The sequence below is a fragment of the Sorex araneus genome, chromosome 11, assembly GCF_027595985.1.
Source record: "Sorex araneus isolate mSorAra2 chromosome 11, mSorAra2.pri, whole genome shotgun sequence".
Classification (NCBI taxonomy): domain Eukaryota; kingdom Metazoa; phylum Chordata; class Mammalia; order Eulipotyphla; family Soricidae; genus Sorex; species Sorex araneus.
Window position 1 is genome coordinate 26,696,560 of NC_073312.1, and position 12,216 is coordinate 26,708,775.

The 12,216-nt window shown below is 47.7% G+C and overlaps 1 protein-coding gene across 3 annotated transcripts in view; it reads left to right on the top strand.

Annotated features, from left to right (window-relative positions):
- The first annotated feature begins 3,059 nt into the window (after nt 1-3,059).
- The window catches only part of CHUK (component of inhibitor of nuclear factor kappa B kinase complex), a 44,972-nt gene continuing 35,815 nt past the window's right edge, over nt 3,060-12,216 (top strand). For all 3 annotated transcript variants that reach the window (XR_008627071.1, XM_055119492.1, XM_055119493.1), the window contains exons 1-2: nt 3,060-3,236; nt 10,092-10,186. Coding sequence is in view for 2 of the 3 variants with exons in the window: in XM_055119492.1 (XP_054975467.1) it covers nt 3,132-3,236; nt 10,092-10,186 (200 nt within the window). In the remaining variant the exon portion in view is untranslated. The remainder of the gene's footprint in view (nt 3,237-10,091; nt 10,187-12,216) is intronic.

Below are 12,216 nucleotides of genomic sequence, written 5' to 3' on the forward strand. Positions count from 1 at the left end.
GCCAGCGGTGATCCCCGAGCACAGCCAGGAGTAAGCCCTGAGCACTGGTTTCCCAGAAACCAAAGGAAAAAAACAAAAACTTGACTCAGTCCTTTGGTGAATATTAATATTCCTTTGTATAATGGGCATTTTTCTAGGCCCCTGGAATAAGACCATGTCCTAGCTTGGTCTCTCCTAACCCAGAGTCTACAGCTTAACAGGGATAGAAGGGGCAAAGGACAGAGGAAAAGATGAGTTCTGTTTTGGATATGTTGAATGTTTCTGGGCTGTTGGATTGTTCTAAATTCATGGTGTCTGGGTTGGTGATAAGACTTTGGAGATTATTATATAGACTATAGATGTAATTACAAGAATGGTTGAAAATATGATATGGTAAACACAGTCCTAAGTTGAAGAAGATTAGCTAAAAACTAATAACAGTTATGTTTTGTGGTATCAGTGATTGAACCCATCATCTCACATTTGCAAGACGCATGCTGGAACTCTGAGCCAGATCTCTGATCACCCCAAATATTAATAAGTTCATCCTTGGGTGGGGTGGAGAAATAGTACAGTGGCTAAGGCATTTGCCTCCCATGTGGCCAATCCGAGTTCTGTCCCTGGCTCTGGGTATGGTGTCCAAGTACATCTACTCCCCCAAAGAGGGGCTTGGAAATAGTGACCTGACTGGTACATGAAAAAAGGAGCAGAGAGAGGGAATGATAGAGAAATGCCACAGGAGAATACTCTGTTTTGGAAACCGAAAGAAAAATAATTGCTCATATGTTGGGTACTTACGGCCCAGATAGTGTTTCACTTAATTCATCTTCAGAAAATATCTGTAAGGTAGGTATTGCCTCCATTTTTCTATATGGAAAAACTGAGGCATCAAAGTTGGAGATTACTCTGAGGTCACTCTGCTTAGGATTTTTTTTCTTTGTTTTTGGGTCACACCTAGCTATGCTTGGGGATCACTCCTGGCTTGGAGGACCATATGGGGATATTGGAAACAGAATCAGTGTTGGCCGTATGCACGGCAAGCACTCTGCCCACTGTGAACTGCCCAGGAAGTCCCTGCAGTCTGCTCTTTAAGGAACTGCAGTCTCCTGTGAGACTATCACTTTGGCTTGATTCCAGGAGTTTTAACAAAAGAGAAAAGCAGCAGCCTTGAGAATGGAGATATTAGAGGAGTCCACTTGGGGGGGAAACTTAGCAGAAAGCACCTTGCAAGATGGCTACTTGAGTTCTTTTTTCTTTTTTTTTTTGCTTTTTGGATCACACCCGGCGATGTACAGGGGTTAACTCCTGGCTCTGCACTCAGGAATTACCCCTGGCGGTATTCAGGGGACCATATGGGAAGCTGGGAATCGAACCTGGTCGGCCGCGTGCAAGGCAAATGCCCTACCCGCTGTGCTATTGCTCCAGCCCCTGGCTACTTGAGTTTTAGTCCCTTTACCAGTATCCTCAGATCCGTAGCATACTCTTCTGCCTGAGTGCTGATATGTACTGGAGATCAGGTACTCTCCATCCAAGTTAGGCCGTACATCAGGCAATCAAAGTCTTCCTCTTAGGTTAGCACGATCTATCACAATTTGTCCTGCCAACCCAACTTTAAGGGATGTGCTTTTTCTTGGAAATATTATTTGCCATCACACCCAAGCCTGATATTTCGGCTCTGTAGCTACTAAGCACACGTGGGGAAACAGAATCTGCTATACCACACACGTTTTGATGCTCTGTAACATAAATCATTGTCCAGTGCTGGATCCACATTTTGGCTGCTCTTTTCTGCATCCAAGTGACAACAGACATGTATACTTGTAAGCAGCCAGCAACATTGCTGTGTTGCACCAGTCCACTATCTGTTGTCTTGTATGTTACATCTGCTCTGGTACAGTCTGTCACACATCATTTGGAATCCTGAGCACTGAGTTGACATAGTGGGCTGCACAGATGGTCCAAGTATACATGAGCTCAGCCTTATGACATAATTAATGCAACAGACACATTAGTGGGAGAGATCACAAATGTTTGGGGCCACAGGCTGCAGTGTTCAGAGTTCACTCCTTGCTCTGTGCTTAGGGATCACTCCTGGCAGGCTTGGAATCTAAATAGGATGCCAGGGATTGAACCCAGGTGGGACATGTACAAGGCAAGTACCCTACCCCCTGTACTATTGCTCTGGCCTAGCTAATGGACACATTTCTTCATCAAATTTGATTCTATGATGGTGCTCTACCTGGAGTGAGACAAGATCTTGAAGTTGAGCATTTGACCAACCACCCCAAGCTAAAACTCACATGGTTCCTCTAGGCTAAGGTTGCCAGAAACCCTTTACTGCTACTCCAACAGAACTCCAAAGCTTGCCTCTATACACATGCATCTGAAACAATTCTCCCAGGAGGAACTGTTGTATGGAAAAGCCTTAAGTGGAAGACTGCTTAATGGAAAAGCCCCGTGAGCAACACGAGGCAAAGCTCCCCAAGTCAAGCAAAGGCGCTTTGAGGCACTACAGTTTCACAACTTTGAGTTGTTTGGGATTGCAGGGAAGAACCCAGAGGGTGTATAGAAATTCAAGAGAAAGAGGAGCTGAGCTTAGCCTAGCTCCTCTAGGGAAGGTGGTTAATTATATATATATATATATATATATATTTTTTTTTTTTTTAAAGAAGCAAACTATGCAGGCTGATGCACCCAGGGGCCTGTTAGAGCAGGTTCTTCTGATTCAATAATGTGTAAATCAGTGGTAGCCAGCGCCAGCTCAGGGTGTGTTGGGGTTGGACAGGTGGCAGAGAGGTCCGAAGAGAGGTGAAGTGTAGACAGGGGTGGAGAAGTTGAGAATGACGAAGGAGGGGAGAGTCCGGTTTAGGAAGTGAGCGGAAGGGGTGGCGGGGTTTGCAGAGAGCTTCGCTGCCAGGAAATCGTGTAGGACACCCAACAAGAAGACGGAAAGCGCTCCTCTCTCCCCACCCTTCCCACCGCCGGACCCCTTCGAGTCCAGCGGCACGCGCGGGGCGGGGCGGGGCCTGCGCCGGCCGCCGGAAATGACGCGATTCTCGCGAGACGCCAGCTGCGGGAGCCCCGGCGCCCCGGCGCCCCGGAACCGGCCTGGGAACAGTGGCGGAACCTGCGGCCGCCTCCCCTCCCGCCCCATGGAGCGGCCCCCGGGGCTGCGGCCGGGCGCGGGCGGGCCCTGGGAGATGCGGGAGCGGCTGGGCACCGGCGGCTTCGGGAACGTCTGCCTGTACCAGCACCGGGTGAGCGCGCGCGAGAGGCGCGGGTGCGGGGGGAGGTGGGCGCCGCGCTCCCGGGCGGGGGGCTCGGGGGCCTCGGGGGCCTCGGGGCCGGAGTGCCCGGGACGCCACGGGGACTTTGCAAAGGGTGACGGCGCCGACGAGCCTGCGAGGGTGGCGAGTGTCAGGGCGGCCGCGCGAGCACGGGGGTGTGGGGGGACTGGGGGGCACACGGGCGTCCCGCCCGCGGTGTCCGCGCGTACCGGCGGAGCTGGCGGGTGCGGGTACATGCTGGGTTGGGGGCGGGCAGGGGGCGGGAACGTGCTGGGGGCGGGAGTCGCGTAGGTGCGGGGACGTGCTGGGGAGGGGGGTCGCTCAGGTGCGGGGACGAGCTGGGGGCGGGGTTGCGTCCTAGGGGGCGGGCAGGTGTGGGTACTTGTTGGGGGCGGGGGTCGCGCAGGTTCGGGGATGTGCTGGGGGTGGGGGTGTGTCGTAGGGGACGGCAGGTGCGGGTACATGCTGGGGGGCGTGGGGGTGTCGGGCAGGAGTGGGTACTTGCTGGGGACCGGGCTGCGTCCTGTGGGGGGTGCGCTCCTGGTAGGGGAAGTCTGGCAGGTGTTAATGTATGCTGGGGACTGGGGACAGGGGTTGCGCCTGGAGGGGGTGAGGCAGGGAGGTGCCGGTATGTGCTGGGGACTGGGGGGTCCGTCTAGGTGGGGGGCGGGAGGTTCGGGTTCTTGCTGGGCACTGGGAAGTGCGTCCGGAGGCGAGGCGGGGTTGTGGAGTGGGTGTGTGCAGGTACGTGCTGGGGACCTGCGCTCCATCCCGGATGGGAGCGGGGGCAGTTGGCGAGTTGGCAGCGACTAGGGCTTCGGCTTCAACTTGGGAGAGGGAGGAGGGCGACGCCGGCGGTGTCCTGTCGCATCTTGTGCGGAATTTCAACTTCGAAATCCGGGACATTGACCACGGTGGCCGCCTTTAGTCGCTTAAGTTTGCGGCCGTGCTTCTTGTTGAAGCCTGTCCGCCCGTCCGAGCCGTGAGGCACGTCCACGGGGCCGTATGCCTGTCCAGTGTGGGGGAAGTGGACGCACAGCCACAGACAGCGGAGCCTGGACTCGCGCTCTGCAGGATGGTCTCTGCTTGGCCCTCGGCGAAGTGGGGAGGTTTTTGCCGTTAAGTCGGGGGTCCGCCCGAGAGGTTAGCCTGGACCTTCAGGCTTAGCGCAGTCCTGGCCGGAGGGATGCACCAAATAGTAACTTCTGCCGCCCTTGTCCCCACCGCAGCCTCCTCCTCCTCCTTCATCCTTAAAAAGGAAGTTTCAAGAGTGAAACTTACTGTTCTAGGAATAATTATCTTGCAAAAGACAAATCTGAGAAGGGAAATGGGAGGAGGTGGAGAGCTAGGCAGTTGCTTAAAATTGCTGAAGATGGAGCTTAGTGGTAGAGCAACGCTCTGCAGGGATGAGGCCCGGTTCCGCCCCCAGCAGTGACATTTCCCGCTCATACACACACTCAACAAGATATTACTCAAATGCCTGCACTTGGCCTGTGAGTGGTGGGGAGACACACACACACACACACACACACACACACACACACACAGAGTCATACAAATATTACTGAAATTCCTGCACTTGGCCTGTAAGTTAATTCCAGAGAGGAAAGTATGGTTTGCTGGTTTGCTGTCCTGAGAAATGAGTGTAACTAGAAAACCCACAGGGTCGGTGACTGCACAGGAGGAATATGTACGTTTGCAGGCAGTGAGAATGTCCAGTGTCACTGATGGAGCAGAGATTCTTGTGAAGTGGGTTTCTAGACAAAGTGAAAGAGGAAATCTTGGAGTGAGGCACTTGGAAGGTGCAAGTATGTATAACGTAACATTTACCATTTTAATAATTTTTAAAAATGCCTTTCAGTAGTATTACGTATAGTCACACATAGTCATCACTGACATTCATTGCCCAATCCTTTTTTGTTGTTGTTGGGGAATCACAGCTGACAGTGTTCAGGGCTTACTCCTTACTCTGCACTTAGGGGTCACTCCTGGTGGGGCTTGGGGGACCATATGTGTCCCCCAAGGATCCCAGGAATCAAACCTGGGTCAGCTCTGTGCTAAACAAGCCCCTTACCCGCTGTACTATAGCTCCAGCCCCCAAACTTTTTATTTTTCTTTTCTTTTTTTTTTTTTGGTAGGTGGAGAGAAAGGGGCAGGGGATGCGGGCCACATGTGGTAGTATTTGGATACTCCTCACTGCTTTGCTGGGGAATCACTTCTGGAGCTGCTTCCCATTTCCTTGGCAACAGCCATTTCTACTTTCTGACTCTTTGGAATTCATCACTTTTTATATCTAAGAGATTTGTATTCCTCCAGAAACTTAAAAATCTTTTAGGAACTTTCCGGTTACCTAGAGTGGCCCTTCCCTAAAATTGGAACATTTGACATCTGGGCCTCTGGTAAGAGAATTACTCTGTCATATGACTTGGAGGCAGCAACCTTCCTTTCCAAGCCCGACTTAAGGATTATGTGTGTAGATTTCAAGATCTTGTGTTTTGGGGCTGAAGCAATAGTACCGCGGGTAGCGTGTTTGCCTTGTATGCAGCTGACCCAAGTTCGATTCCCAGCATTCCATATGGTCCCCCAAGTACTGTCAGGAGTAATTCCTGAGTGCAGAGCTAGGAGTAACCCCTGTACGTCGCTGGGTGTGACCCAAAAAGAAAAAAAAATCTTTTGTTTTGGTAGAAGCCACATCCCAGTATTTCATCTATACCTCTTAAAGTGCATTGAGGATCTAGGGGAGAGTTCAGAGGGGTGGAATGCAGTCTTTGATGCAGGAACTTTGGGTTTAATCCCTGGCACCACATGGTCCCCTGAACACTATCAGAAGTAGGACCTCAACACTGCTTGGTGTGTCCCAAAAACTGAATATTCTCCCCTCCCCCCCCAAAAAAAAACCCCACATTGAGGAAGAAAAATGTATATGAGATGGTCTTTTTTTTTGGGGTACAGGGTACATCCAACAGTACTCAGGTGCTCCTGGCCCTGAGCTCAGGAGTCACTCGTAGTTGTGCTCTGGGGACCATATTTGGTCCCAGTTATTGAATCAGAGTCACTCACAGGCAATGTAAGCACCTTAACCCTGATAGAACTCTCTGGCCTGAAATGGTCTGTTTTAACTAATTGTTGTGCTGGGTGCTAATGGAGTCCAGACTGATAAAAAGCAGTATTTTCTATCTTCAGAGACTCAAATCTAGTGGGAGAAACAGACATAGAAGCGTTATAAATACAATGGGCTGTTATATCTATAATGAAGGTATCTGTAAAGTGATGGAAACATGGCAAAATAACCAAAGAGTTTTGCCTAGGGTAACATTTCTCAGGGTATTGTTGGAAAAACTAATCTCATGGGATGCTTTGGAAAACATTTCTTTGGTCAAGAAGATATACATTGGAAATGGTATATTTTTTCCTTCACAAGGGAGTCTACACAGAGATTCATAACCCACATTAGCATATTAATAGAACTATAGTAAAGAAACCCTTTTCGGAGAGGGGGGATCTCGGGGCGGAGAAAAGGGGTCTCACAGGGATACTGGGCCAGTGGGGCAAACAGTTCAGTGCGAGGACGTGAGGATGCACGCTGCTCAGGCCCCCTTAACTCCAGGGATTACTTGGCCCACATTGGTAGGTGCAGGGAACCTCAAGGGCCATACTTGGCAGTTCTTGGGGCCTCAGGGCTACAGCTTGTGATGTTCAGGGAACCAGGCGCTGCTGGAGCTCAGACTAGGGCCAACCTGTGGAAGTCACGGGCCTCAATTCCTGCATGATCTCTGCCCCCGTAACATTTACCCTTTTTAAACACCCGGCTGTGTTCCGGGCTTACACCTGGCTGTGCTCTCAGGGGTCAATTCCTGGCAGGACTTGGAGGACCATATGGGATGCCTGGGATTGAACTCAGGTTGGTTTCATCTGAGGCAGGTGCCTTACCTGCTGTAATGTCTTTGTGTTCCCAACATTTCCTGTTTTGATTTTGTGACATTAAATTCTTTAATATTCTTGTGCAACCATTATCACCACATACATCCTCAAAATATTTCTTCTTGTTTTGTTTAGCTTTATTTCGGGCCACACCTGGTGATATTCAGGGCTTACTCCTAGCTCTGTGCTCACATGGGACCACATAGTACGGCAGGGAACCAGCCTGGATCAAATGTGTGCAGGGCATGTGCCCTACCCATTGTACTATCTTTGTGTCCCCTAGAATATTTCTTTTTTTTTTTTTAATTTATTTTATTGAATCACCATGTGGAAAGTTACAAAGTTCTCAGGCTTATGTCTCAGTTATACAATGCTCAAACACCCGTCCTTTCACCAGTGCCCGTATTCCACCACCACCAAAAAAAAAAAAAACCAGTATACCTCCCATCCCCCACCTCCCTACCCCCCCCCTGCATAACTGATAAATTTCACTTCCTTTTCTTTTTACCTTGATTACATTCCATATTTCAACACAAAACTCACTATTGTTGGAGTTTCAACACAGAACTCGCTATTCTTGTTGGAGTTTATCCCCCAAGAATATGGCCCTATTGACAAGGAAACATTTGATAATTAGTTTTCCACTGATGAGAATGAAGAGATACAAAGTAGTGAAACCGCGGCCGCACGGTTTAGGATTTCTGTATTTTAGTAATTAAGTCCAGGGAGATTTAAGTTGGAAATTGAATCATTTTCCTTCCTGGAGCAGCATGGAGCAAAAGCTTAGTTCACAGTCTGGAGACATGGCTGCAAGCATTCGCTGGGACCCCAAGTAATATAGCTGTCTCTGGATCCTGGTTGTTCCACAGCAAGGTGGCTGTGCAAAGGCATGGCCACCCGGGTCGAATCTTGGCGGAGCTCGAGCCGGCACTGGCCCCAGCCCAAACGTCCTGCTGTTTCAAGTTCAAAACACATTTCCCCCCCCCCCCAAGCCACCAAGTTCATACCTGTTTAAAAGTTTCAAAATATGGTGGACATTATGCTGCTTCCTCCTGGAGGGAAGAAAAACCAAGGAAGAAGGATATTTCCCCCACTAGCTGGCGTGGGGCAAAAGCTTAGTTCACAGTCTGGAGACATGGCTCTAGAATATTTCTTTTAAAACATATTTTGTGTGTGTGTGCTAGATATCTCTAATCATTCCTCGGAAAAGTCTTTGTGAAAGTGTAGAGTGGAGGAGATCTTCATAGGGTAAGTGAAATAAAAATAGAGAAATGTTTAGGATAGGATTTTTTTTTTTTTTTTTGGTTCATACCTGGCAATGCACAGGGTTTACTCCTGGCTCTGCACTAAGGAATTACTCCTGGCAGTGCTCAGGGGACCATATGGGATGTTGGGAATCGAACCTGGGTCAGTCGAGTATAAGGCAAACTCCCTGCCTGCTGTGCTATTGCTCCAGCCCTGATAGGATTGTTTTTGAAATAGTTAATTTCCTGCCTCATTCAGATGAAATTTTAGTACTTAATGTTCATAGCTATCTCATTATTGAGATACAGAGTAAAAAATGCTCAGAACAAAAAAGTGGAAGGGAGTGAGGATTGTAGTTAGACTAGATCTTCCATCTACTCCATTTTTTTCCTTTCCTTTCTACATAGTGACTTTATTTTCTAGCTTGTCCTCAGCCCTTTCCCAGCTCTCCAATACGTTGTCCTGTTCAAATTAAGTCTTAAGTGTTTTTTTAATTATTTTTCTTCTTTCTGCTTGGTTTTTACTCTTTTTTGTTCTTGACTGCTGATATTAGTCCATATTATTAATACTGCTGGAATGTGATGAGATTTGGCTATTTTCTGTAATGTGCATCAAATCTGGTTTAATTTTAGCCAGAAATGATTCAATTTCTACACATAGGCAAGATCTGTAATAATCACTAAGGACATTTTTAATGTTACTTGAAATGCAAAGATTAGGAACTAATTTTGGAGGTTCTTGAATTAGGCTTGGTTATGACAAAACTGTTCTCTTACTGTTAAGGTTAGGGAGCCCAATTTTTCCTCTTCATTCTAGTTGTGCTGGAGACTGAGCCCTTCTTTTTTGTTTGTTTTTTGCTTCTGGGCTCAGGGATCACTCCCGGTGATGCTTGGGGGACCATATGCAGTGCTGGGGGTCAAACCCTGATGGGCTACATGCAAAGCAAACGCCCTACCCAAATTAGATTGGGGAGAACATGGTCTTTCTATTCTTGTAGCAGATTATTTGAGACAATTTTCGGTAGAGACCTACTATAGGGTTGGCCTCACTCACTCTTTTGGGGGATTTTGGGTTACACTTGGCGGTATTCAGGGACTACTCCGGGGTGGGACTGGAGGACCAACATGGGGCTCTGGGGAATGAATCAGGATCAGCCGTGTGCAAGGTAAGACACCGACCTTTATTATTAATAACAGCATTACTGTTTCGCTGGACCTTTAGTCAAGTGTAAGTATTTTGGTGTGTTTGAAGGTTAATTTAATTTTTTTTTAATTTTAATTTTAATTTTTTTGCTTTTTGGGTCACACCCGGCAATGCACAGGGGTTACTCCTGGCTCATGTACTCAGGAGTTACTCTCGTGGTGCTCAGTGGACCATATGGGGTGCTGGGAATCGAACCCGGATTGGCCGCGTGCAAGGCATACGCCCTACCTGCTGTGCTATTGCTCTAGCCCCCGAAGGTCAATTTTAAAGCTTTGGTTTCTCTATCAAATAGCTTACATAGCAAAACTGTTGACTCTTCAAGAGAGCTGAGAATAAATATGTTTAATAAATAAGGTTAAATAGTTTTGTTTCTACAGGTGGACATTTCTTTGATAATGCATTTGTATCAGGGCCTAATTTGTAAGGTTTTTTTTTCCCTATTTTCTATTTTGGCAGGAACTGGATCTCAAAATAGCAATTAAGTATTGTCGCCTTGAGCTAAGTACCAAAAACAGAGAACGGTGGTGCCATGAGATCCAGATCATGAAGAAGTAAGTGTACCTGGTATACTTTCCTAGTTTTGCAGCCCAGCCTGATGCCAGGGGAAGAGCGGCAAAACTTGACTCAAGATATATGTATTCTATTTAAAATAATAACTCACATTATGATTAAGAAGATTTGGTTTAGGGAAATGGAGAGGTAGCACTGCAGGTAAAGTTCTTGTCATGCATGTTACTGAGCTGGATTTGATTCTTGGCACCACATATGCCCCAAGCACTGCCAGGAGTAATACCAGGATGTTGGATATTAACCCTAAGTGTTTTTGGCTTCATCAGTGAATTGCCCCTTTTCCTCCTCCCAGACTAGGGCACCTCACCGTGTGCTTGCTAGCAGTCCTAATTTAGTTAAAGTCTATTTTTGACCTTTCCTTTGTATTTTACCTCTCATTGTAATAGTTCCCCAAGTCAGTCTTGATTACTTATAAGCCGAAACTTTCTGGTAATTCTGAACTTTGTGTTTGTACTTCTTTGTATTTGAAGTGCTGTGTATTCCCCTATAACCTTTTTATATTTTACTACCTTCTTATATTTTACTGTAGAGCAGTGTTCTTTGGTTAAACACAGAAAGACCATTAATGCTATATGCCTAATATTTGGGAGTTGATTGACTCTGAAATATATGTACTTCTGGGTATAATTACTTGGTCGTAATTACTTGACTCAGGCTTCAGTTGCTATAGTTCCTAACACCCCAAAAGGGAGCTCCGCCCGTGGGACTGGGATGGACTGAGGGTGAGTGGCAAAGCTACCCCGGCATTGAAATGGAACATTCTAGAAAGCATAAATGCATGATTTTGATGCAAGCTGTTATGACTTAAGAGACAGGACCCCCATGGGGGGAGAACAAGCTTAACGGAACTGAGGATTTCGTCTGGGATTTACGGTAAAAGCCTTGCTTGCTCTCAGAGCCAGGAGAACTAAGTGTTGGGATCCTTGTCTCTTACTGTGTTTATCCAGAGAACTGCAAGTATTGACAACTTACACAACTAGAGGGAAAGATAACAGCAATGTAGATGTCCCTGGGAGACAGTATCTCCTTGAGTTGCTCTCCCCAAGACAATTTCTTCTGCCAAATGTTTATCTGTGTAAATGATCAGTCACACATATAGCCTTACCTCAACCCCCCTCAGATGTTCTATAAGTATGCTAGCAGCTCTGCATTGAATGGGCCATTTTCACCATCAAACTGTGGGTGGTCCCTGTCTCTCTGTCTCTCTGCTGGGGAGGCCTGGGGATCTGGGGAGGCGGCTCTGGCTCTGGGCACACGCATTGTTTTGTCGCAGCAGCCCCCACATTTTTTTTGTTTTTGTTTTTGGGTCACACCTGGCTATGCACAGGGGTTACTCCTGGCTCTGCACTCAGGAATTACTCCTGGTGGTGCTCAGGGGACCATATGGGATGCTGGGATTTGAACCCGGGTCGGCCGCATGCAAGGCAAACGCCCTACCCGCTATGCTATCACTCTAGCCTCCAGCCCCCACATTTTACTTTGTGAACTCACACCAGAGCACAGGGCTTGGAGTAAGTCTTGAGCGTTGCTGATGCTCAAACCCACTTCCTTCACCTCCTGACCCCCCCAAAAGGAGGAAATTTAGTTTAAAAAGACTTCTAGGTATTATCAGACTCTAGAAGGCAAGAGTGGTTTTTTTGAATTCTGAGCAATACTCATCAACTATACTTTCATACTAATAACAGCACTACTTATTTATTTATTTATTTATTTGCTTTTGGACTACACTCAGCTGTGCGCAGGACTTACTCCTGGCTCTGTACACAGGGATCACTCCTGGCGGTGCTCAAGGACCATATGAGATGCTGGGGGTCGAACTGGGGTGAGCCACATGAAAGGCAAGAGCCCTACCCTCTTACTGTCTCTCCACCCCTCTGTTACACAGTTTCATAATTTTGGGATATGTAATGACTGAGCTTGGGTGGTTCTGAGTCGGGAGATCACTCCAGAAACGTCTCAGAATGGAGTCATCTAAAGGCTTGACTCGGGACATCGCTCCGGAAACACCTCA